The sequence below is a fragment of the Leucopleurus acutus genome (assembly GCF_964270905.1).
Source record: "Leucopleurus acutus genome assembly, chromosome: 20".
Taxonomy (NCBI): Eukaryota; Metazoa; Chordata; class Mammalia; order Artiodactyla; family Delphinidae; genus Leucopleurus; species Leucopleurus acutus.
The window spans coordinates 59,048,792-59,074,463 of NC_139162.1; the positions used below are offsets into that span (position 1 = coordinate 59,048,792).

The window sequence follows — 25,672 nt, forward strand, 5'->3', positions numbered from 1 at the left end:
AGGCCCTAGAAGGAAAGAAACATCCAGACAGACATCAAGGACTGTCACTGAGGGGGTAGAGGTGGCGGGGGGGGGGGGGGGGGGGAATAATTGCTACTTCAATTTGCTTTTATATTTGAAAGACAACGAACCTCCTACTAGCCCTGTGGCCTGAGGAAACTGTGGGGAGGAGGAGACCTAAACTGAAATAACAATCTTAACTGCACAACTACTGATGTCGCTTCTCCAGGGTCCCTGCACCTAGGTCAAGTACCGGGCCCTTGGATTAATTTTCAAAAGTTAAAAAACCCAAATATGTGGAACCTAGAAAAGTGGTACAGATGAACCGGTTTGCAGGGCAGAAATAGAGACACAGATGTAGAGAACAAACGTATGGACACCAAGGGGGGAAAGTGGCGGGGGGGGGGGTGGTGGGATGAACTGGGAGATTGGGATTGACATATATACACTAATATGTATAAAACAGATAACTAATAAGAACCTGTTGTCTAAAAAATAAATAAAATAAAATTCAGAAATTCAAAAACAAAACCAAACCAAAAAAACCCCCCAAGAAACAGAAAACAGTAGAGCACACACCGGAGCACTCACACTCTCAAATTAGCAAATATTCTTGTTTTGTCCTTTTTTTTCCTCCTGTTTTTAGTACACTAAAAATATTTTTTTCAAGTAAAAACCTTTTTTTTTTTTTTAAGTAAAGCTTGTAGGTGAAGGGGAAAGCCCCTGGAGGTGGCACACCTAGGCAATTCTGTCCTTATGGCCTCTTGTTCCATCCCGGTTTAATGCATCCCCTGAGGCCAGATTAAAATGTTTGTTTTAATCAATGTTCTAATCCCTTCCCCTCCCATCCATCATTGCTCCTCGGTGCCCTGGGGCTGGGAGTTCCTGGCACCCTGGCACAGGGGCCCAGTACAGCCTTTCCTACTTCTTTTTTTTTTTTTCTTAAACTACTTTTTAAAAAAAATTACTTATTTTTTGGCTGTGTTGGGTCTTCGTTGCTGTGCGCGGGCTTTTCTCTAGTTGCCTCGAGAAGGGGCTGCTCTTTGTTGCAGTCTGCGGGCTTCTCATTGCGGTGGCTTCTCTTTGTTGTGCACAGGCTCTAGGTGCGCGGGCTTCAGTAGCTGTGGCACACAGGCTCAGTAGTTGTGGCTCGCAGGCTCAGTAGTTGTGGCGCATGGGCTTAGTTGCTCCGTGGCATGTGGGATCTTCCCGGAGCAGGGCTCAAACCCGTGTCCCCTGCATTGGCAGGCGGATTCTTATCCACTGTGCCACCAGGGAAGTCCACCTTTCCTACTTCTGAACACCAAACTCTCTGATAGAATTCTCCCATCTCAAGTGCACATATGATCCAGTCATTTTTAGTAAATTTACCATTTTCTGTAACACTTAGCATCCTCCTGTTTTAGAACATTTCTGTCATTCCCAATGAAATCCTCTGCCCATCTACTGCGAGTCTCTGTTCCCACCCTGTCTCAGGCAGCTGCAAATCTAATGTCTCTATAGATTTGCCTGTGCTGGACATTTCATAGCAATGAAACGGCACAATATGAGGTCTCCATCACTTTGCCTCAGGCTGGTGTGCCAGCCACCCAGATGTGAATTTCGTCTGGTTGGATTGTTCCTTGTTTTCCATTCAGGAGCTGTGTGCCCTTGGCTTCAGGTCTGAAAAGCACTTCCCTGCCGAGGTGGGTGACTAATGCAGAAACCTCCCAGGCCTGCTCTTCCAGGCTGTGTTCCTGCTGGGTCCATGGTGGCTGAGGCCCACCCAGACCTGGTTCCCTCCACTCTGCCCTCTTTGTGTTTAAGACACTGATCAACTCTTCTGTTTTTTCTTTTAATTTATATATTTTGGCTGCACCAGGTCTTAGTTGCAGCATGCGGACTTCTTAGTTGTGGCATGCGTGCAGGATCTAGTGCCTCGACCAGGGATCAAACCCCAGCCCCCTGCAGCGGGAGCGTGGAGTCCTACCCACTGGATGACCTGGGAAGTCCTAACTCTTTTTATTTTATTTTATTTTTCTTGAAGTATAGTTGATTTACAGTGTTGTGTTAATTTCTGCTGTTCAGCACAGTGATTCAGTTATACATATATATATATATATGTATATACAATTGTTTTTCATATTCTTTTCCATTACCGTTTACCACAGGACATTGAATATAGTTCCCTGTGCTATACAGTAGGACCTTGTTTCTTATCCATCCAATATATACTAGTGTGCATCTGCTAATCCCAAACTCCCAATCCATTCCTCCCCCACCCTCCCTTCCCCTTGGCAACTGCAAGTCTGTTCTCTATGTCTGTGAGTCTGTTTCTGTTCCGTAGATAGGTTCATTTGTGTCATATTTTAGATTCCACATATAAGTGAAATCATACGGTACTTGTCTTTCTCTGTCTGGCTTAGTTCAATTAGTATGATAATCTCTAGGTCCATACATGTTGCTGCAAATGACATTATTTCATTATTTTTTAGGACTGAGTATTATTCCATTGTATATATGTACCACATCTTTTTAATTTTATTTTTACTTTAGTTTTTTAAAATTTTATTTATTTATTTATTTTGACTGTGCTGGGTCTTAGTTGCGTCATGTGGACTTCTTAGTTGTGGCACGCATGTGGGATCTAGTTCCCTGACCAGGGATCGAACCTGGGACCGCTGCATTGGGAGAGTAGAGTCTTGCCCACCGGACCGCCAGGGAAGTCCCTGTACCACATCTTCTTTATCCATTCATCTGTTGATGGACATTTAGGTTGTTTCCATGTCTTGGCTATTGTAAATAGCGCTGCTGTGAACACTGGGATGCATGTATCTTTTTTTTTCTTTTTTTGGCCGTGCTGTGAGGCATGTGGGATCTTAGTTCCCCGACCAGGGATTGAACCTGTGTCCCCTGCATTGGAAAGCGGAGTCTTAACCACTGGACTGCCAGGGAAGTCCCTGCGTGTATCTTTTTGAATTATAGGTTTTTTTTTGGTTTTTTTTTTTGGCTGCGTTGGGTCTTCGTTGCTGTGGACGGGCTTTCTCTAGTTGTGGCTGGGGCTACTCTTCGTTACAGTGCGCAGGCTTCTCATTGCAGCGGCTTCTCTTGTTGCGGAGCATGGGCTCTAGGCACGCAGGCTCAGTAGTTGTGACGCATGGGCTTAGTTGCTCCATGGCATGTGGGATCTTCCCGGACCAGGGATCGAACCCGTGTCCCCGGCATTGGCAGGCGGATTCTCATCCACTGCGCCACCAGGGAAGCCCTGAATTATAGTTTTATCCAGATATATGCCCAGGAGTGAGATTGCTGGATCATATGGCAACTCTATTTTTAGTTTTCTAAGGAACCCCCATACTGTTTTCCATAGTGACTGTATCAATTTACATTCTCACCAACAGTGTAGGAGCATTCACTTTTCTCCACACCCTCTCCAGCATTTATTATTTGTAGCCTTTTTAATGATGGCCACTCTGACGAGTGTGAGGTGGTACCTCACTGTAGTTTTCATTTGCAGTTCTCTAATCACTAGCGATGTTGAGCATCTTTTCATGTGGCTGTTGGCCATCCTTATGTCTTCTTTGGTTAATTCTTTTAACCTCCGGATTCATCTTTTAAAAACAAGGAGGTTGCCTAGTTGCCTGTCTCTGGAAGCTTCCTTGACTCCTTAGCATGTCTAATCCACATCCCCACGTCACCAACTGTCCACAAACAGGCCCTGATGGCTGGTTTGTCCCTGCCCAGGACCCATTCAGGATGGCTCAACTCCTTTGCTCCCTATTGATCTGGAAGCCTCACCTCTGCTTTTAAAATTAAGGTGATTCACATAACACAAAAGTTAACCATTTTAAAGTGAACAATTCAATGGATTTTATTTTTTGTTTGTTTGTATTTTTTTTTTTTTTTTGGCTGTGCCACGTGGCCTGCAAACTTCCCCAACCAGGGATCAATCCGGTGCCCCCTGCATTGGAAGCATGGAGTCCTAACTGCTGGACCGCCAGGGAAGTCCTCTGTGGATTTTAGTATAGTTGCAAGTGGTGTAACTACCACCTCCATTTAGTTCCAAAACATTTTCCTCACTCCAGTAGCTCCTCATTTTCCCCTCCCTCCAGCCCCTGGCAATGAATAATCTCTATGTCTCTATGAATTTGCATATTCTGGATATTTCATAAAAATAGAATCATACAATATGTGGTCCTTTGTGTCTGAGTTTTTCACTTAGCATAACGTTTTCAAGGTTCATGTATGTTGTAGCACATACCAGTACTTTGTTCTTTTTTATGGCTAAGACTCCATTGTATGGAAATACCACATTTATTTTTGCATTCATCAATTGGTGGACATTTGGGTTGTTTCCACCTTTGGCTATTGTGAATAGTGCTGCTGTGAACAGTCCTGTACCAGGATTTGTTTGAACACCTTTTTCAATTCCTTTGGATACATACCTAGGAATTCATTGCTAGATCAAAAAGTTAACTCTATGTTTAGCCATTTGATGAACTGCCAAACTTTTTTCCAGGATGGCTGCACTATTTTACGTTCCCACCAGCAATGTAGGAGGGTTCCAATTTCGCCACATCCCTGCCGACACTTGTTTTTTTCATTTTTTTTTTGAAGCCATCCTACGTGGGTGTGAATCAGTACTTCACTGTGGTTTGGTTTGCATTTCCCTAATGACTAATGATGCGGAATGTCTTTTCATGTGCTTATTGTCCGGGCCATTTGTATATCTTCTTTGGACCTGCCCTCCTTTTTCAACAGTTGTATTGAAGTGAAATTTATATGCCATAACGTACACCCACAGCAGGTACCCTTCAAAGACTTGTAGTAGATTAGTATTCATATCGTGCAGCCATCGCCACTATTCAGTTTTAGAGCATTTCCCTCTACCTTAAAACTTCCTTTGTGTGGTCTGTGTCCATTTCTGCTCCAGTCCCAGCAGCAACTGCTCCAACGTCTGGCTAGAGACACAGCCCCTCAGTGAGGACTGGGCGGGCACAGTGGACCCTGGCTTCTAGCAGGACACGCCCCATCCAGATGGCCTCTCTCCCTCCCCCCAACATCCCCTTTAGCGCCCACGGATGGAAAATTAGATCTAAAGACTCGCTGGGCTTTGGGCCAAATATTGTTGGCTAGAACCCCTCACAGGGGGTGTTAGATGGGCACCATTGCATCCCATGCAGGACCTCGGTGCTGCTGACCCTAACAAGAGGGCAGTAACAGCCTGACTCTGCTCACTCGTGTGTCCCCACCCCCAGATGTCCACATTGACACCCCACCCTCCATTCACCTCATAGCATGTACACCAGATAATCCTAGCCTGCTCAGGAATCTCATTACCGCTTGGGAAGTGATGTTTTCCAAACTCTAGCATTTAATTATCTCATCAAGGACTGGGGCCATGTGTTCCCTGAAATACAGGTTCCTTTGGGGAGGCAGAATCGGTGCTGAATTCTCAGAGTGAGGAGCTGCCTTAAAAGCAGCACCATGGGGACTTCCCTGGTGGTACAGTGGTTAAGAATCTGCCTGCTAAGGCAGGGGACATGGGTTCAAGCCCTGGTCCGGGAGGATCCCACATGCTGCGGAGCAACTAAGCCCGTGCGCCACAACTGCTAGGCCCGCGTGCCACCACTACTGAAGTCCGCACGCCTAGAGCCCGCGCTCTGCAACAAGAGAAGCCACCGCAATGAGAAGCCTGCACACTGCAACAAAGAGCAGCCCCCGCCCGCGGCAACTAGAGAAAGCCCGTGTGCAGCAGCAAAGACCCAACACAGCCAAAAATAAATAAATATACTAAAAAAGAGAAAAAAAAAGCAGTACCATTTGGTGACAGATGGGCTTATTTTTCGACTCTTCCTTTTGAGAACCCTTAACTCATGGATAGGGTGGATTCATTGTGTGTCAGTCAATGACAGTCATTGTTTTTCTGATGCTTGAGTCATATCATCATGTATGGCTTCTGTGTCCTTTTAACAGGTTTCTTTCGTGCTCCTGGGGCTCACCTGGGGCTCTCCCTGGAATGCTTTCTCCCAGGAGCCCTGGTTCCTAACTGCAGGGAAAGGGCTGAAACTCTGGGCTCTGGTGGTGTCCTGTCCTTTCCCTCCCTGCCCTCCCTGGGGGCCAGAGATTCCCCAGAACTGGGTTGAACTCATGCAGGCTGTGCGGCCCTGGATGACACCTTCTACTCTCTGGGGACCAGTTTTCCCATCCGTGAAATGTGGGCTGCAATAGGCAGAAAGGTGGCTCCAAAGATATACACATCCTAATCCTCAGAACCCGGAAGTGTTACCTTATCAGGAAAGAGAATCTTGGCAATTGTGATTAAGGATCTGGAAACGGGGAAATCATTCTGTGTTATTTGGGTGGGCTCTAAACGTAAATTCACATGCATCCTTGCAAGAGCGGCAGAGGGAAATTTGTCAACTGTCTTAGTTGGGCTTGGCTGCCATAACAAAATACTATAGACTAGGTGACTCAAAGGACAGAAATTTACTTCTCACAATTCTGGAGGCTGGGAAGTCCAAGATCAAAGTGCCGGCAAGGTATGTTTCATTCTGAAGCCCCTTCTCTTGGCTTGGAGAAGCCTGCTGTATTGCTGTACGCTCACGTGACCTCTTCTTTGTGACCACAGCAAACTCTCTGGTGTCTCCCCCTCTTTTTAAAAAACTTTATTTATTTTTGGCTGCACCATGCGGCTTGCAGGATCTCAGTCCCTCCGACCAGGAGTTGAACCCTGGCCACGGCAGTGGAAGCCCGGAATCCTAACCACTAGGACACCAGGGAACCCCCTGGTGCCTCTTCTTAATAGGACACTAATCCCATTATCAGAGCTCCTCTCTCATGACATCATCTAACCCTAATTACTTCCCAAAGGCCCCATGACCAAATACTATCACATTATATTTTGGGGTGGACACACTTCTGTCCATAGAAGTACAAACAGAGGAAAAGTCAGTATGAAGTTGGAACAGAGAGTGATTTGAAGATGTGGACCTTGAAGACTGATGTGATGCAGCCACAAGCCTAGGTACCCCTGGAGCCACCAGAAACTGGAAGAGGTGAGGAAGGATTCACCCCTAGAGGCTTCAGAGGAAGTGTGGCCCTAACATTTAGATTTCATAATTTTGGCCTCCAGAACTGTGAATTAAATTTTTTTAAATATAAATTTATTTATTTTTGGCTACATTGGGTCTTTGTTGCTGCGCATGGGCTTTCTCTAGTTGCAGCAAGCAGGGGCTACTCTTTGTCGTGGTGTGAGGGCATCTCATTGTGGTGGCTTCTCTTTGTTGAGGAGCACAGGCTCTAGGTGCGCGGGCTTTAGTAGTTGCGACCCGCAGGCTCAGTAGTTGTGGCTCACGCACTTAGTTGCTCCATGGCATGTGGGATCTTCCCGGACCTGGGTTCGAACCCGTGTCCCCTGTGTTGGCACACGGATTCTCAACCACTGCACCACCAGCAAAGTCCCTAAAGTTTTGTTTTACGGTACCAAGTTTGTGGTAATGTGTTACAGTGGCCACAGGAAACTAATGGAGGAACCATAGTTGTTAAATTAAATTAATTAATTAATTAATTTTATTTATTTATTTTTGACCACGCCAGGCGTCTTGCGGGATCAACCAGGGATCAAACCCGTGCCCCCTGCAGTGGAAGTGCAGAGTCCTAACCACTGGACCACCAGGGAACTCCTGAACCATAGTTACGTTAAAGCGTGATTTTAGGGGAACTAGTGCCTTCTCTGCCTGGCCGGCATGGACGCTTATCTTCTGCTTTCCAGCTCCTACCATCCATTCCCTACCTAGAACACTTAAAATGGGCGTCCGATCCTGCCATATTCTAAACCCTTCTGTTAGCTCCTTACAGTGAAATAAAAGCCCAGCCAAAAGCCATGAACTGGGAGTTCCCTGGTTTCACTGCTGTGGCCCAGGTTCAGTCTCTGGTTGACCCTGCAAGCCGCCTGGCGACGAGAAAAAAAAAAAAAAGCCACTTATGGTGCTGCTGCAGCCCTACTGTGCTTGCAGCACAAGCAGGACAGAGACCCAAGCGCCGCCAAGAGGAGAACATGTAAACAAACTGTAGGATATTTGTGGGCACAGAGGGAATCAAGGCCACACACAGCCACGTGAATGTGAAGTGAATGTGAACGCGGGGAAGAAGGCGTGTGAACACATGGTGTGGACATGCAAACTGTGTGTGCTTCCGTATGTATACCAGGAAAGCCTGTCCCGGGTGGGAGAAGTCAGGATGGTGGCAGCTGCCAGGGGCGTGGAAGGCTTCTGAGAGCCAGAGACATTCTGTGTTTTGCTATCAGAGCTGGTTACCAAGGGTGCTCACTGTACGTACACTGTGTAGGCTTTTCTCTATATATCATAAGCCGCCATCAAAAGGTTTAAAAGTCCATAGAGACAGAAAGCAGAGTAGTCACTGCTGGGGGCCGGTGGAAGCGGGAATGGGGGGTAAGTGCTGATGGATACTGGGTTTCCTTTTGGGGTGATGAAAACGTTCTGGAATTAGATGAACTGGTGGTTGCACAACATTGTGAATGTATGAAATAACACTGAACTTACACTTCAAAATAGCTAAATTGATGGATTTGATATTATGTGAGTTTTAACACAATTTAAAAAGAAAGCTTAAAAAGTAATAGAACTCAAACCTTATCTTGTAGCCTACAAAACTGGCCGGGTAGAGACAGTCATTATCTTCATGCATTTGTTTGTCCTTTCACTCACTGACTGAGTGCCCACTGTGGAGCAGGCCCCAAGCAAGACATGGCAGACGCAGCAGTGACGTAAACGGTTTGGAGCTCACTTCCTTGTGATTCTCACTAGTTGAAATGTGAAGGAAGAGAAGGAGCCAGCCAGAAGGGGAGGTGGGAAGAACATTCTGGCTAGAAGGAACGGCAAGTGCAAAGGCTGTGAGGTGGGAACAACAGGTCAGCCTGTATGGCTGGAGCCAAGCGGTGAGGTCAGAGGTCAGAAGGGACAGACTCACCAAAATCTGATTTTTATGTGTGTGCTAAAATACACATAAAATTGCCACTTCAGGGACTTCCCTGGTGGCGCAGTGGTTAAGAATCCTCCTGCCAATGCAGGGGACACGGGTTCGAGCCCTGGCCCAGGAAGATCCCACATGCCTCGGAGCAACTAAGCCCGTGCGCCACAACTCCTGACCCTGCGCTCTAGAACCAGCGAGCCACAACTACTGAAGCCCATGCGCCTAGAGCTCGTGCTCCGCAATAAGAGAAGCCACCGCAATGAGAAACCCGCTCGCCGCAACTAGAGAAAGTCCGCGCGCAGCAACAAAGAGCCAACGCAGCCAAAAAAGAAATCTAAAAAAATTGCCATTTCAACGCTTTGTAAGCATACAATTCAGTGGCATTAAGTACATTCATGATGTTGTGCAACTACCACAATCGCCCAGTTCCCAAATGAAACCTGTGAAGGTGGAGAAAGAGATCAGAGCGATGCAGCTACAAGGCTTCCCCAGGAAGTGGCTTTGGGGGTGACACCTGAAGGTCAGAGGGAGAATCGGGAGCAAGCGCAGAGTTTGGGAAGTGAAGAGGCAGTAAGGATGGCTGTCTGCAGGCAGGTGCCTGCAAGGGGTGGTGGTCTGGCTGACACCTCCTACACATTGCTTCACCCCTTGAGCCCTGTCTGCAAAGCCAGGATACAGGCAGTTTCCAGTGGTCCAGGGTTGGAAAGGGTGAGATGCCTGTGAAGGGTGGACAAGGCACACAGGGGATGAGAGTATACGATGACACTGGCCCACTGGGAGGCAGAGTCAAGATGTGCCCATGTTCTGCCACTCACCTCTGGACAGGCTGGCTCCTCGGAGAGGGCCTCTGAGGAAGGCTTCTGGCCTGGCCTTGCCCTCCTGTATGCCCACTCTGTCTCGGCCAGTCCCAGGATGCTCCCGTGCGCTTCCCTGAGTTTGCCCGAGCCTGATTTCCAGGTGAACCTGCCCGCACGGATGCTGTTCTGAAACAGTTGCCAAGGTCTAGTGAAGGGACCATACCAGGGGCAACCGGAGGGCTCAACCCATCCCCAGCAAGCTGTCCAGCAACCTCTAGGCATCTCCCACCACTCTTCCTGTCACTCCTCCGGGTGTGCCTGTCTGCCTCCGGGCCTTTGCACTTGTTTCTCCCCTGAACGGTTCTTCCCCCAGGTGTTTGGGGGCAGCCCCGAGGCAAGTCCACTCCTACACTCTTTACCATCACCTACTTATTGTGACTGTCTGGCCCTCGACAGCCCCGCATCTGCCCGGGCGGGGGTGGGCGGCCAGGGTAGGTATGGATCATCTCTACCCGACACAACCCGGTGATTTTGGGGCCCAGCGCAGAGAGCGGGAGGGGGCATGGAAAGTACTCAACAAATATCACTAAAGGATTCCGCACCTCAACTTGGGCGCTGCCAGCCACCAACTTTCCTTCCCAATTGTCGGAGGAAGGAGGCGAGGGTCTGCAGCCCAGGCCTCGGGGGGAGGGGCTGAGCCGGGGCGGGCTAGTCAGTGGGGGGGAGGGGCCTCGCGCGGACCGGGCGGTGGGCGCTCCGGCGGCTGAAGGGGCGGGGCGGGGCGGGGCGGGGCCCGGATTTTGGGGCCGCACTCGAGCTGGAACAAAGGCAGGCGCGGAGACAATAGGCCCGAGTTCCCCCCAGGCCCTGCGGCAACAAGAGCAGCGCCGGACGCACTTCCACCACCGCCACCTACACGGCGTGTGGGCGCCTAGGGGAGCTGGGGTGGGGGAGGCTGCGCCCCGCTCCCCTGAAGCTTTTGCGCGGTCAAGCCCGCGGGAGGCGGAGTAGGGCCTGGGGGCTGGACGTGCCGGCCCTCCAGATTCTCTGCATCGTCTCAGAGCTGCCGCCCAAGCCTCCCCCTGGACTGCCAACCGCAGGACTGAGCCCTGCACAGGGACGAAGGCCCACCCCAGGCAGAGGCTCCAAGGCACCCTTGCCTCAAGTATTCTCCGTGCCTAGTGACTTCAGAGAGGATCCCTTCTCACAGGCCCCACTCCCACCTCCGACGGGATCCCCTCCCACTGATCTTGCTTTCCTCTCCGTCAGGACCCCTCCTCCGCCAGCTCCAGCCTTAGGCCCTGCTTCCCTCCTTCTCAGCTCAGACAGGACTCCTCTCTCCCCACGGACCCTGCCCCACCCCCGTTTCTCTCGAATAGGATTCCTCCTCCAGGCCTAGCTTCCCCCATCTGACAGAATTCTCACCAGACACTCTACGTCCTTCCTCAGACGGGAACACCCTCCCCGCACGCAGATCCTGCTCCCCACTGAGGCAGGCTTCCCCTCCCTACAGATCCTGCCTCCGCCCACAGATGGATCGCCCCACGCAGACCCTGCTTCCCTCTCAGAATTTCCCCACTGTTGCGGTTCAGTCCGCCCGCTTGAAGAGCATCAAGGCCAGCGCAGTGGCGGGCTAAAATATGGCAAGGGGCGCTTGCAGGGCCAGGCGGGATTTCAGTCTCGGTGTTCTGAGCCCCGTGGGATCAGTGTTGCTCATGTTAAACAATAAAAAGGTTAAAACCCCAAAGTCTAAGTCCCGGTTTAGAACAGTACTTCCTCCACGGGATGGGGACCCTTCGCCCCTCTCCCTGGGCCCAGCATCTTCCCTAGCTTTCGGCCCCGCCCCCTCTAGGGAACGCTAGTCAACGCAGCAACTGGAGACCTCCCCAGGCGGGCAAAGGGGCGGGGATCGAGGTGGAAGAACGGACTGACGGCGCGTGTGCGGAGTAAACGGCCTGGAGCAGGGACTACAATAACGGACGCGAGCCCGGCCGGTGGACCAGGCTGCGGCGGCGACGACGCAGGTGCCCCGCCCCTGCCGCACGAGCGGCGCTGCGGGTGGTGGAGGCGGGGGTGGGAGGAGCCCGCTCAGGCGCGTGCGTACTCATGGCCTCCCCCGCCCCGGCCCGCCCCGGCCCCGCCCCCGGGCGAGAGGCGCCCAGTGCGCGTGCGCGACGGCGTCGGCGCCAGTTATTTCTGTCCCGCCCCCCAGCCGCGGCTCTTTCTGCGAGCGGGCGCGCGGTCGAGCGGTTGTGCGCGTGCCGCGTGGCGCTGGTTTCGGTGGCCGCTGAGAAGGAAGCGCGGGCGGCGGCGGAGGCAGGAGAGCGGGCAGCGGCCGGCCGGGCCTCGGCAGCGCCCCGCGCGCAGCGGGCGGCGACCTAGGCGGCGCGTGGCGGCGCTAGGCCTCGCGGCGGCAGCGGCCCAGCCGTTGGCGGCGAGCGCGTCTGCGCCTGCGCGGCGGGCCCCGCGCCCCTCCTCCCCCCCTGGGCGCCCCCGGCGGCGTGTGAATGGCGGCCTCGGCGGCGGCGGCCTCGGCGGCGGCAGCGGCTGCCTCAGGCAGCCCGGGCCCGGGAGAGGGCTCGGCGGGCGCCGAGAAGCGCGTCGCCGCCTCCTCGGCCACGGCCTCGGCTTCTGCCTCGGCGGCGGCGTCCGCATCGGCATCGTCGCCCGCGGGGGGCGGCGGCGAGGCGCTGGAACTGCTGGAGCACTGCGGCGTGTGCCGGGAGCGCCTGCGGCCCGAGAGGGAACCGCGCCTGTTACCCTGCCTGCACTCGGCCTGCAGCGCCTGCCTCGGGCCCGCGGCGCCTGCCGCCGCCAACAGCTCAGGGGACGGAGGTGCGGCGGGCGACGGCGCTGGTGAGTGCGGTGGGGCCGGGGGCGGCCCCTCCCCCACCCCGCAGCCTTTGATCCCTTTGAGGCTCGGGGACTGGGGGTCGGTTCCCAGCGTGACGATGGCGGGAGTCGCCTGGGCGAGAGGATGGGGACCCGAAGAGTGGCCGGAACGTGTGTGGGCAGTGGGCTGTGTCCCGGGTACTGAGATGGGGCGACTGTTTAAAGTTCGGTAAAAGAAGGGTTTGGTTCTTCCTCCGGGAGGGGAGGGTAGTCTCGGCTCGGCAGGGGATGGAGTTTGGGGCCCAGTGGGGGGATGCGCTCACCCTGCGATGGTTTTGTTTCTTCGTGTTTTTCGTAGTGGTGGACTGTCCAGTATGTAAGCAGCAGTGTTTCTCCAAAGATATTGTGGAGAATTACTTCATGCGCGACAGTGGCAGCAAGGCTGCCACCGATTCCCAGGATGCGAATCAGGTATGTCTCGCCCAAGCAACCCCCAGGAGGTCTCTGGCCATGAGTAGGGGTCACTAGACCAGAGCGTGGTACCAGCTCCAGGCTTTACTGTCCCCGTAGTAGAAAGCTTAGGGCAGGTTGTCTAGGCTAAGTAAGGCCCCCACCTTTCTTCATGTTGTATTTCTTGGTTCTAAATGCAGATTTCTTTGGTGGTTCTGTCTCTTCTGACTCTGCCTTTGCTCAGCAGTGCTGCACTAGCTGTGAGGATAATGCCCCGGCCACCAGTTACTGTGTGGAGTGCTCTGAGCCGCTGTGTGAGACGTGTGTGGAGGCACACCAGCGGGTGAAGTACACCAAGGACCACACTGTGCGTTCCACTGGTACGCAACGTGCAGGGGGCTGCCCTTGCTGTTCTCCTCTCTATGCCTTCAGTTGCTTATGATGGTAGTTGCAGATGGTGGAAGGATCTCAGGGAGTTTCTCTGCGGGGTACCAACTGAAGGGCCTGAGGGCAGAACTCAAAAAGGGGGAGGCTGGGGCTCTGGTGGGCACTCTCTGCAGGTCCAGTGGCAGGGGAAAAGCCACAGGCAGGGAGTGGGGGGAGTTCACAGGGGATCTCATGGTGCCGCAGGGGGTGTATAGAGAGCTCGAGGAAGCTCATCAGGGAACCCCCCTAGGCAGGGGATAGGCCTCCAATGGTAGAGAGATCCGCATGTATGGATAGGGAAATGCAGGGTGTTGGGGGAATGAAGTGAGGGACCTCCTGGACCAGAGGTTCCCTGGCACCTGTTATAAGCCTCTGTAGGGGAAAGTGAGATCTTTGGGCCTTGTGTCTTAACAAGCTGGTAGAGTCATCAGACTATCACTGACCAGTGAGTGCTGGAAGTGTTCTTATCATTGGGTCACAGGTATTTCACAGCCTAGCTTGGTATTTCCAGATTTTTCTGTGAGTGTGTTGGAAGTGCTATGGAGAGGGGCTTGCGCTTGGTTTTTGGCCCAGGACTCCCCATGAGTGGCGTTTTGGTAGTCACTGTGGCTGCGCCAGCCCAGAGGACAGTTTTGATGGGAAAACTTGGGTAGAGATGGTTCCTGTGGGGCATGAGGAGCCAGGAGAGAAGGGCAGGGGTCTCCAGGGGGTCCTGGGTTCCAGGCAAGGGTCAGAGTGCAAGAGTGGGCAATATTTAGAGGAGCTGAGGCTCGATTTATTTGTATCGAAACGTTCCTATGTCTCACGCTGGGTTGGTGTAGTAACGAGACATGATAGGGATTGGGGAGGAAAGAAGGATGGATGTTCTCGGTTTTCTAGTGGCAACAGCCTCTGGGGAGGGCTGGGGGGTCAACGTGGTGTATCAGTCTCTGGGGAGTGTTGCTCTGAGCCGTAGGACCTTTGTCCCAGCACAGGGGCCTGACGCCTCTCTGAGGGTCCTGGTCTGATATCGTATCTCTCCAGCCTGAGAAGGCTTTGCAGGTTCCCCCGTGGGTCGTTAAGATGGTGTGGTCTCCTTTTAGCAGAGAAGAGAGGGGAGGTCACCAGGCATGGCTTATGAGGAAAATGTATCTGACGGTCTCTTTAAGCCCTGATTTGCTTTTTGTCTGAGCCAGAAAGGAAATGTTGTGTGTGCTGGGATGCCACAGTAGCCAGAATCCCCTCCCCTGCTGGACAGAATCTTCTGTGAGCGGAGGAGAAAGGGAGCCCAGTGGCGGATTGGGGCAGGGCTTCAGAGGTGGAGGAGCTTTCTTGAGTGTCCACCTGGAGGAGGTTTCAGCAGAGGGAACAGCGGGGAGGTCTCTCCTGGCAGAGGCCGTCAGTCTACGTCAAGCTGTCACCTCCAGAAGCTGAAAGGAGAGGGGTGTGACCCTCTCGGTCAGGCTGAGGGCAGAGGGTTTTGAGAGCAAGGATCTCTGCTCCTCCCTGTCCACTGCTGTAGGCCCTCTGGGTCCTTCCGGCAGATAGCCCAGGGTTGCAGGACAGGAAGTGAGGCCCTGATCTCTGTCCGCTCCTCGAGCTGGAGGTGGTGAGGATGAGCTCCCGCTTCATAGATCCCATTCCCCAGGACCAGCCAAGTCGAGGGACGGTGAGCGCACGGTGTATTGCAACGTGCACAAGCACGAGCCCCTTGTGCTGTTTTGCGAGAGTTGCGACACCCTCACCTGCCGGGACTGCCAGCTCAACGCCCACAAGGACCACCAGTGAGTCCTGAGGCTTGGTGGGTGGGTGCTGCCTGTTCCTGTGCTGGGCGCCCGGGCCCACCTCTATCTGCCCTCAGGTACCAGTTCCTGGAGGATGCTGTGAGGAACCAGCGCAAGCTCCTGGCCTCACTGGTGAAGCGCCTCGGGGACAAGCATGCGACATTGCAGAAGAACACCAAGGAGGTTCGCAGCTCGTAAGTGTGGGTGCCTGTGCTGTGCTGGGGCGGGGGGTGGGGTGGCTCTGGGTGAGCACCTGCCTGAGTGGCCCTGACCTCACCCACTCTGCTACCCAGGATCCGCCAAGTGTCTGACGTACAGAAGCGCGTGCAGGTGGACGTTAAGATGGCCATCCTGCAGATCATGAAGGAACTGAACAAGCGGGGCCGGGTGCTGGTTAACGACGCCCAGGTACCTGCTGCGTGGTCCTCCTCTGTTGGCAGCTCACTCTACCTCAGGTGGAATCGTCCTGGGGTTTGGCGCCCTCTGCTGGCTGCCGATGCCCTCCTTGGGTGGGGAGAGGTTCTGGTGCTTTGTCCTCCCTGACCCCATCTGCTCTCCACCTGCAGAAGGTGACTGAGGGGCAGCAGGAGCGCCTGGAGCGCCAGCACTGGACCATGACCAAGATCCAGAAGCACCAGGAACACATCCTGCGCTTTGCCTCATGGGCTCTGGAAAGTGACAACAACACTGCTCTGCTACTCTCCAAGAAGCTGGTGTGTGCTGGTGGGCACCCAGGTGGTGGGTTCCAGGTAGGCACCTCCCAAGACCCTGGAGCCCTGTTCACTGCCCGTGTGCTCATGTACTGCCCACCCCCAGATCTACTTCCAGCTGCACCGGGCCCTCAAGATGATCGTGGACCCTGTGGAGCCACACGGTGAGATGAAGTTCCAGTGGGACCTCAATGCCTGGACCAAGAGTGCAGAGGCCTTTGGTGGGTTGTTGTCTTTCTCTTGCTGCACCCTGCCATCCCAGGCACTGCACTCACTTTCTTACACTGTTTTACTTCTTTACTGCAGGCAAGATCGTGGCAGAACGTCCTGGCACCAACTCCACAGGCCCTGTACCCATGGCCCCTCCTCGGGCTCCAGGGCCTTTGAGCAAGCAGGGCTCTGGCAGCAGCCAGGTGAGCCAGGGAGGGGACCATAGTGGGAGGAAAGACGCACGGGGTCCTGTGGGATACCCGTCCACTGAGGTCCGCTTGCTCTGCCCACAGCCTATGGAGGTGCAGGAAGGCTATGGCTTCGGGTCAGGTGAGTGATTCTGCCCCCCCCCAGTAGGTGGGAGAGCTGCAGTGCCCTATGTCCACCCCAACCTGTTTTCTGTGTTCCGAGCAGATGACCCTTACTCGAGTGCAGAGCCCCACGTGTCAGGGGTGAAGCGGTGAGTGTGGCTGCCCTTTGGTGGTTATAGGGACAGGGTGGCCATAGGGGTGGGGCGCTCACACCAAGCCACGCCCACAGGTCCCGCTCAAGTGATGGTGAGGTGAGTGGCCTCATGCGTAAGGTGCCACGGGTGAGCCTCGAACGCCTGGACTTGGATCTCACGGCTGACAGCCAGCCACCAGTCTTCAAGGTCTTCCCAGGCAGCACCACTGAGGATTACAACCTCATCGTCATTGAGCGAGGTGCTGCAGCTGTTGCAGCTGGACAGCCTGGGACTGCGCCCCCAGGGGCCCCTGGCGCTCCGCCCCTGCCTGGCATGGCCATCGTCAAGGTGAGCCTGCCCAAGTGACTGTGGCTGGGAGATGAGGATCTACTGCCCAGGCCGGCACCCCACTGAACACCCCTCACCTCCTCACAGGAGGAAGAAACAGAGGCTGCCATTGGGGCCCCGCCTGCCGCCACTGAGGGCCCCGAGACCAAACCTGTGTTGATGGCCCTGGCCGAGGGCCCCGGCGCCGAGGGCCCCCGCCTGGCTTCACCCAGTGGCAGCACCAGCTCAGGCCTGGAGGTGGTGGCCCCTGAGGGCACCTCAGCCCCAGCTGGTGGCCCAGGTGCCCTGGATGACAGTGCCACCATCTGCCGTGTCTGCCAGAAGCCAGGCGACCTGGTCATGTGCAACCAGTGCGAGTTCTGCTTCCACCTGGACTGCCACCTGCCTGCCCTGCAGGATGTGCCAGGGTGCGAGGCTGTGCGGGGTCTGTAGGGCGGAGGGCTGGGCCAGGTCCCGTGCAGCCCCTCACGGTCTGTTTCCTCTAGGGAGGAGTGGAGCTGCTCTCTCTGCCACGTGCTACCCGACCTGAAGGAGGAGGATGGCAGCCTAAACCTGGATGGGGGTGACAGCACTGGTGTGGTGGCCAAGCTCTCGCCAGCCAACCAGCAGGTGAGGGTGGGGGCCCACTCCCTTGGTTTGGCCAGCAGCACCCCAAGTCCCCTATGACTCTGATGTTCATGTAACGCCTGCAGAAGTGTGAGCGCGTCCTGCTGGCCCTCTTCTGCCATGAGCCCTGCCGGCCCCTGCACCAGCTGGCTACTGACTCCACCTTCTCCCTGGTGAGTTCTGGGACTTGGGAGGGTGGGAGGCGCAGGGGCTGTTTGGCCTCACCTTCAGCCTGTGGCCTCTGCTCGAAGGATCAGCCCGGCGGCACCCTGGACTTGACGCTGATTCGAGCCCGTCTCCAGGAGAAGTTGTCACCCCCCTACAGCTCCCCCCAGGAGTTTGCCCAGGATGTGGGCCGCATGTTCAAGCAGTTCAACAAGCTGACAGAGGTGAGCCTGTTGGGGTGGGGATGGGTTGGGGAGGGGAGGCTGGGGGCAGAGAGGTGGGCGACCTAGGACCCATCCACTGTAATTTGCCCGGCAGGACAAGGCCGATGTGCAGTCCATCATTGGCCTGCAGCGCTTCTTTGAGACTCGCATGAACGAAGCCTTTGGTGACACCAAGTTCTCCGCTGTTCTGGTGGAGCCCCCGCCGCTGAGCCTGCCTGGTGCTGGCCTGAGCGCCCAGGACCTGTCCAGTGGCCCTGGTGATGGCCCCTGAGGCTGGGCAGCCCCCGAGCCGCTCCAACCTGGCTCTGTTCTGTCCTGTCACCCCTTCTTCTCTCTCCTCTTCTCCTTCCTCCGGTGGCCTGGTTCCCACTCCTTGGTGGCCCATACCCCAGCCCCTCACAATATGGTTTTTACTTCTGTGGATTTAATAAAAACTTCACCCGTTACTCAGGCCTTGGTTGGTGGGGGCAGTGGTCCTGGGGGCCTGGTCTCTGGCTGTTACCGATCCCTCACCAAACCCTGTTGGGCCAGATGGGGGTGGGGCACTTGTCTCCGGCCACCTGGGTGTCCAGGGAGTGGGGAGCAGCATCCCTCCTGGGCCCTTTGCGATCTGGGGAGTGTCTGGTGGGTAGGAGGGTCACCCGGTAGGTAGGCAGACCCAGGCTAAGCTGTGGGCAGGCAGGGTGAATCCCCAGGTAGGTGCTGCACGGCAGCTCATTCTCCCCGAGAGCTTCCTGGACTGGCTTGGAACTGTTTCTCGCAACCAGCTCATCAAAGTGAGCTGGGTGGGCTGGGCTAAGCGGAGTTGGGCAGTGTATCCCTGGGGGACAGGCCTGCACTCCTGGGATGCTACCAGGATGTCTGGGGAGCCTGCCTTCTTGGGGGTGCTGGGCCAGTGTCTGCTGCTCATTTTCACATCCCAAGCCCTGAAGACGGGTGGGCTTGGTCTGTCCACTCCCGCCAAAACGAGAAAACCTCCAGCCCTCTGTCTTATACCCCAGCTAATGTGGCACACATGACCAAGCCCTGCCTGAGCAACTCCTGTCAGCCCTGTCACCAGACTCCCAGCCTGGCTCACATCAGGCCACTCACACAGGCCCAAGACTAGTGGCCAACTTCTTTTATTGCAGAAGGTACAATGAAAATGCTGGGCCCTCCGCTGGCTCCCTAGGGTGGCACAGGGGTGTGTTGTGTGTGCAGTCAGTCCCTTCGAAGGTTCTTGAGCCGCTCCTCCAGGTCTGCGTCTGCATCGACTAGGGCGGAGGCTGCAGCCTCTGCTTTCTTCCCACTGGCAGCCACACTGAGGGAGCCTCCAGTGGAGGGGAGGTCTGCAGAGAAGGGAGGTTAGGAAGAGAGCCCCTGCTGGAAAGAGTAATGCTGGGAGAGGGAGGGTCTGCGCGATGGCTGAGCTGCGCGCAGGACAGGGCCCAGGGTCTGGACACTCACTCGACAGCTCATCGGTCAGGCTCAACCCCAGCTCGTCCAGGACCTGGGCTACAACAGCGTCACTAGGTTAAAAAAAAAACTATGAGGGCCAGGCACCCGGAGGGCCAGGCATCCCCTCTGTCCCCACCCTCCTGCCTCCTGTCTCCAAACCTCTCCTCTTCATCGTCCTCGTCACCCATGGCATCGTCAATGGCATCGTTCATCATCTCCTCCTTCATGTCCATAATCTCCGCCTGCCGCTCGAACTCCATCATGATCTTCTGGATCTGGGGCAACTTCAGCTGGAAGTGGGAGGAGGGTGAGTCTGGCCCCTGAGGTTAGCAGGGGTAGGGAGGGGGATCGGGAGAGGCGCACCTGTCTGTTCATGGTGCCCATGGCCTTGGTGACGCCCTTCATGGCTTGTGCCATTGAGTTGTTAGACTTGAGTGTCTGGATCTTGAGGGACACAGCTTGGATGTTGGCCCGCATCAACACAAACTTTCGCACGTACCGCCTTGTGCGCACCAGGTCTCTTGCCATGATACGCACAGCGTCCTGCGAGGGGACAGAGGTGGCAGGGAGCCAGCCTTGGGAGTGTGCTCACTGCCACTCCACCATGCCCACTGAGGCTTTCAGGGGCTCCTGTGTGCCTGCTCCCACTGGCCACTGTTCCCTCTCGCCCTCATGCCTCTTGGGTCACCACTGCACAGACTCCTCCGCGGGCTTCTCATCTCTGCTCCAGAAATGAGAGGAAGAAAGGTGGGGCCACCCTTGAGGGGTCCTTTTCTCTCCACGTCTATAGAGTCAACACCCATTCCCGAATTTCTCTCCTGGCCAAAGAATGTGTGTCTCCGTCCACCTCACACAGGCCCTCACCTCAAGTACAGGATCCTGATTCACACACGAGCACTTCCAAACCTCACCTTTTCACTTCCTCCCCAGAGCTCTTCCTTGCTTTGCCCATCCCAGGAAATGGCGCCTCAACCCAGCTGCTCAGGCCAAAACTCTGTCGCCCATCAAAGGTGCTGCTCCCCAGCGGTTCAGGCTGTGCCCATCTCTCTGCTCACTGGCCCCCAGGGCCAGTGCATCCCATGCCACGTGGGCTCCCACTGTGGCCCACGATTCCAAGTGGTCTGGCCCACATCCACTCCTCTGAGCTCACCCATCACTCTCTCATGGAGCATCTGCTGTTCTATCTGACACACTTGCCACTTGGATCTTCACGGGCTCACTCTCTTCCTTACTCAACGTTTGGCTCTGTTACCACCTCCACAGAGGCAGCCTTTTGGACCCTGAAACTAGGGAAAGCCCCACTCAACCCTTCATTTCCCTAGAAGCACCTCCCTGTTGGTGCTCAGCATGTCCAGTTTGCTGCAGCCCCAGTGTCTGAACAAGCAACAGCACTGGCCTGTGTCCCAGGCTGTGCCCAATCGAGCTTACCATCTGGCCCTGCTTGGCCATTTTCTTGATGTCTGCAATGATTTTCTTCTCCTGGGTCTCTAGCTTCTGTCGCTCACGGTCCAGCTCTCGCATGGCGCGGTTCAGGGCGCGCTGGTTCTGCCGCAGCAGCTCCTCCGGCGTCTTCCGGCGCCCAAATAGCAGGTCCATGGCCGCAGGAGCCCACCGGTAGGACTGGGGCAAGTGTGAAGCCTTACTGCAGAGTGGTGTGAGGCCCAAAACGAGGGCATGAGGCAGAGCTGGGGTCACACTGTGTATGGGCAGGGACAGATGGGGGCTCCCAAAATGGAAAGGGCTGAGCAGGGAGAAAAGGCGTGAATGGAAGGCCAAAAGAGTGGAGTCTGGAACTTGGGTAGCCCCAGGGACATGAGTGGGGACAACGTGCCCACCCCAACCCCTCCTCCATCACAGTGCCCCCACAGAGGTTCAAGGCTTCCACCTCGTCCTGCAGACCCTGCGATGAGGCCCTAGCGTGTTCGGTGGACTGAGACTGGAGATGGCCGTGTGTGGGCTGACGGGGGTAGGGGGCACTTGGAACCCTGAGCGCCAAGGACAGGGCACTTGAGAGGGTCCCTGACAGGAGGAGGTGGAGGCTGCGAGTGCTAGAAACAGGGTGGATGGGGGCGGCCCTGAAGCTGACAGCGTATGCATGGAATTCGGTTTGGGGCGGGGGTCCTAAATGCTGAGGGAATCTGGGCGTGGAGAATAAGGTTGGGGGGCGTTGCGGACTCCTGTACAGAGGGAGGGATGCTAAGTGTTGGGGTGCCTTGTTCACGCAGGAAAGCCTGGGGGGCCATTAGGGGTGTTGACCACTGAAGGCAAGACAGCATGGGGTCCTCTGATGATAAGGCCGGGTCCCAGAGAGGGGCGAGGCCCTCGTACGCCGCCACCCACGCGTCCACCCAGGGCCCGCGCCCCAGTAGGGGCCACTCACCGGAGTTGCGACAGGGACTCGCTTCCGTTTCCGGGTCACGCTCTTCTCGCTGGGAGCCCCGGAGCGCCCACCAACAGACCCTCGGTTCTGTCGCGTCGGCGGTCGCCGCCGTTTCCGGATTAAACCACCTGACGTCACACGCCCCGCCGGCGCCCGGAATGCTGGGCGGGGACAACAGCGCGCGTGCGCACGCGCCGGGGACCAGGCCGGCCCCAAGCGCATGCGCACCAGCTTCCGTGTCCCTGCCGCAGACTCGGTGTTCCACAGGTTCAAGTCCAGCCTGAGGGAGCCGAGCCACGGCCGGAGTCCTGGTCCTTGTGGGGTTGGCGCCCTTCCGGGCAGCCACCCGGAGGCCCTTCACCCCACCACGTTACCCACTGTAGGCCCAGCTCATCTCAGGGACCCAGAACTCTCGCTGACGTTTCTGGACCTCAGGAACCCGGTGGCACCAGACAGCATTCTCCTCGTCAGGCCCTCCCATGGCAGAAGGGGGCAGAACAGGAGATGGTGCGGACTTTCTTGTATGTTGGCTTACTGGCCAGGAAGCCTGTGGTTACTGGATCCTGCCCCTCCTTTGTTCCGGAGTGGGATTCATCCCACCCTGCCCGAGGCCTGGGGCTTGGTCCCCTCACGACTCCCAGGGCTGCCCCAGGCACTGGGCAGCCTGCTGACGCGGGGGCGGGGGGGGCCCCCTAACGCCACCTGTGATCACACAACTCCCACCGCGCTTGCTGCAGGAGCCCTGGTGGACATCACCTGCCCCTCCCACCCCACAAAAGGAAGAGGCAGAGGCCATGCAGTAACATTCCCCTTTAATAGCCTGGCGGGACCTCCAGTGGTGCAGGGGTGGGGTGCCGGGTGCCCAGCCACCCTTGGCCTCCCACCCCAGAGCCCAGATTAGGGGGGCTGGACAGCACCCAGCGTGGGGCTAGACAAGCCAATTCATTTCCCATCGCTGAGCGGGTCGGGGGAGGCAGCGCCGACCTCAATCACATGGTGGTTTAAAAAAAAAAAAAAAACTAGGAGCGGGTGGCAGGGAGGGGTGGCAGGTCAGGGCATGGGATTCCCCCACCGGCTGCCCCATGCCCCCCCCCCACCTGTGGCCCCCAATAAATATTTGCAGGGGACGCCGGGGCTGGTGGCCCTGGCAGGGGTGGGTATGCGCCAACCCTATTTCAGGCAGCGCTCGAAGTAGGTGGAGCCAATATAGCCACCCCGCATGGAGCGCTGCACGTTCTGCTCAAACAGCCTCCGGTTGTTCTGCAGGACCTCGGCGGCTTCCTTGTTCAGTGGGTCTTCAGGGTTGGGCTCCTGTGGCCGGTATGGGTGGGGGTCAACGAGCCCAAGGGGCAGAAGTCCAACCTCCCCCAGCCCCAGCGCCCCCGCCCCTACTCACCAAGAAGAGATACTGCAGGCCATAAATTATGGAGTTTATCGTAAGGACTGGCTTCCAGTCCTCTCTGTGGGCAGAGAACATCATGATCAGGGGCTGGTGAGTGGGAAGCCGCCAGAGGCCCTGCTGGGACCGGACAGATCAGGCCCAGGGCACGGGACAGTGTGGATGGGAGAAGCTAGCAGGAGGGTGCAGAGAAGGACAGACCATGGAGAAAGCCAAGGTCAAGCCACGAGGAAGAAAACGTGGAGATGAAGAGACAGAGGAACACGCACCACAAGGGGTAAGGAATGGACAGAGACTGGTGTAGTGCAAGGCCATGAAGGGTGCCTGGCAGGCAGGGCTGGGGAGAGCTGTGGAGGGCTAGTGCCCTCACCTGAGAATGTTGAGGCAGACGTTGCCCTCGAGGTCAATGTTGGGGTGATAAACCATCGTCTCACACTTCACCTTGGGGGGGTCATGCGGGTAACCCTGGCCCACCTGGCTCCAGGAAAAGAGAGGGGAGGTGGATAGGTGCCCCAGCAGTGCCTGGCCGGGGCCTCAGCTGTTGCTTCCTCAGCCCAGGGAGCCACCCCGGCCCACCGAGACTCACCTTAAAACTGAACACAAACTTCCCGCTCTTGTAGAAGCCCTGTGAAGGAAGAAAAGAGGAGCTGGGATCCCATCCAGCAAGGCCTGGCAGGTGAACCAGGTATCCCTACTTGAGGTGGGGCCACCCGCCGTGCCTGGGAGTCCAGCTGAGTGTGCCCTCACCTCATCAGGACAGATAACCAGCTTGAAGTTGAGGAGGTCGTCTGGATCTGAGAAGCTGATGTCGCACGTCTTGGGCAGATTCAGCTCGTTTATGTCTAGATTTTCACAGCAGAAAAGGGAAACAGAGAGAAAAGAAGAGGGAGAGAGAGGAGGGTGTTCAGAGCAGGTGCAGGTGCCAGCAGAGCCTCCACAGCCTCCTCCAGGACCCCAGCTTTGTCCTGGGCAGTGGGACACATCCCCAACCCTCTCCCTGCTCTTTCTGCTCCCCAGTCTCCAGGCAGGCTCTTCTGGATCTACAGAACACCACAAACACACATGTTCAATTGTGACTGTGCTTGAGCTCCTGGCCCAGGGTAAGTTCCAACTCTTCTGAATCCACAGCCCTAAGTCCCAGCACCCAACAGCTGGGTCCCCCCGCAACCCAGCTCCTAAATGCCCCCACTCCCATGTGCCCTCCAAGAGCCTCTGACTACCCCACACCCAAGATCCCTGGCCATAACCCCCACCTTCTAGAGGAGTCCCCAATTATCTGCCCAAACTCAAAGACCTTTTTCCCCCTCCATACCCTAAATCATCCCCCCACCAATCCCTGGTCCCCAAGATCCATATACTCCTCTTTCTGCCTATCATCCCAAACCCAGGTTCCCATCTGACCCCCAGATCTGTTAGTTCCCAGCCCTCCTGCCTTACACTGTTCTGACTATAAGATTTCCAGCATCTCCAGCACCATGGTCTAAACCCACCTCTACTCCTATCTCTAATCTCTGGCACCCACTGTCCCTCCCTCCTCCTCCTGTCACCCTAAACCCCAAATTGCCATGTGACGCCCCCCCCCAGACCCACGAAACCCAGGCCCCAGAACGTACTTCACCACGCCTGACTCTGATTCCCACTGACCCCAGCATAAGACACTAAATCTCCCACTCGGATCCTCAATCCTCGGCCCCCACTATCCATATCTCCTCTGCCTTTCACCCAGGTTCCCGTCTGACCCCGCAGACTCTCGAGTTCCCGGTCCCCCCACTACACTGCCACCCTCAGATTCTCAGTCCCTAATATCAGACATCTGGCTTTCCAAGTACCTTCAGTGCCCCATCCTCGGCCCCGCATCTCTGACCACTTCAGTGACTATTACTCCACCCCTGATCCCTCAATCCCCAGGCCCTGATCTCCGATCCCCACATCCGCGGCCCCCCCATTTCTGACACCTCTGACCCCTGGCGACCGCATTACCCCAAGCCAGGCCCTGACCTCCGACCTCCACCCCATCCCGACTCCTTACCCTTCTGGATCCGCAGCTGCGCCGCCGACGCCTTCTTGCTGCTGCCCTTGGTGCCGCCCGCCGACTCCTCCTCCTTCTTCTGCTGCTTCAGCGAGAACAGCTTGATCATCCTGCCGCCGCCGCCGCTGCCGCCCCTGCGGGGCCCGGGACCCCGGCCACCCGGCCCCCCGCCGCCGCCGCCCTTGCCGCCTCCGCCACTCGGACCCGCCGCCGCGGCCTCTTCGGCTGCTGCCGCCGCCCGCCCGGCCTGCCGCGCCGCTCCGCGCCCACCGCGCGGCCCGCGTCGGCTCCCGTAGTCGGCTCCGGCCTGGCCCGGCGCCTCGGGCTCGCTCGGCAGCACTCGGGCCCACTCGGCTGTTCTCGTGTCCGCTCGGCCCCGCCCCCACCCGCCGCTCCCTCCTCCCCCTCGCCCGCCCCGGTGTCCTCAGGCCCAGCGGCGGCTGCGGACGCGGGGTCCTCAGGCCGCGCCACTGGCCCG

The 25,672-nt window shown here is 56.3% G+C and overlaps 3 protein-coding genes across 4 annotated transcripts; 1 reads left to right on the top strand and 2 right to left on the bottom strand.

The window, feature by feature from the left end:
- Positions 1-12,012: 12,012 nt before the first annotated feature.
- TRIM28 (tripartite motif containing 28) lies at positions 12,013-18,385 on the top strand. Its single transcript, XM_082863086.1, has 17 exons — positions 12,013-12,626; positions 12,961-13,073; positions 13,300-13,432; positions 15,106-15,241; positions 15,319-15,435; positions 15,535-15,649; positions 15,808-15,954; positions 16,058-16,172; positions 16,258-16,364; positions 16,455-16,491; positions 16,576-16,621; positions 16,702-16,954; positions 17,042-17,361; positions 17,440-17,563; positions 17,647-17,733; positions 17,812-17,949; positions 18,044-18,385. Exons 1-17 carry the CDS (start codon positions 12,278-12,280, stop codon positions 18,218-18,220), a joined length of 2,514 nt encoding a protein of 837 aa, XP_082719212.1. The 5' UTR covers positions 12,013-12,277; the 3' UTR covers positions 18,221-18,385.
- Positions 18,386-19,058: 673 nt separating this feature from the next.
- On the bottom strand, positions 19,059-21,913 carry CHMP2A (charged multivesicular body protein 2A). 2 transcript variants are annotated; one of them, XM_082863093.1, is made up of 6 exons: positions 21,767-21,913; positions 20,815-21,006; positions 19,750-19,929; positions 19,546-19,676; positions 19,396-19,457; positions 19,059-19,277 (listed from the first exon to the last, which is right to left on the bottom strand). In XM_082863093.1, the coding sequence occupies exons 2-6, from the start codon at positions 20,980-20,982 to the stop codon at positions 19,150-19,152; spliced, it is 669 nt and encodes a 222-aa protein (XP_082719219.1). In that variant the 5' UTR covers positions 20,983-21,006; positions 21,767-21,913; the 3' UTR covers positions 19,059-19,149. The 2 variants fall into 2 exon arrangements, with proteins under 2 accessions (XP_082719219.1, XP_082719218.1); XM_082863092.1 differs by having other exon boundaries at positions 20,815-21,028.
- A 654-nt stretch (positions 21,914-22,567) lies between these two features.
- On the bottom strand, positions 22,568-25,494 carry UBE2M (ubiquitin conjugating enzyme E2 M). Its single transcript, XM_082863094.1, has 6 exons — positions 25,195-25,494; positions 23,913-24,007; positions 23,752-23,790; positions 23,536-23,639; positions 23,163-23,226; positions 22,568-23,077 (listed from the first exon to the last, which is right to left on the bottom strand). The coding sequence occupies exons 1-6, from the start codon at positions 25,301-25,303 to the stop codon at positions 22,937-22,939; spliced, it is 552 nt and encodes a 183-aa protein (XP_082719220.1). The 5' UTR covers positions 25,304-25,494; the 3' UTR covers positions 22,568-22,936.
- Positions 25,495-25,672: the final 178 nt, after the last annotated feature.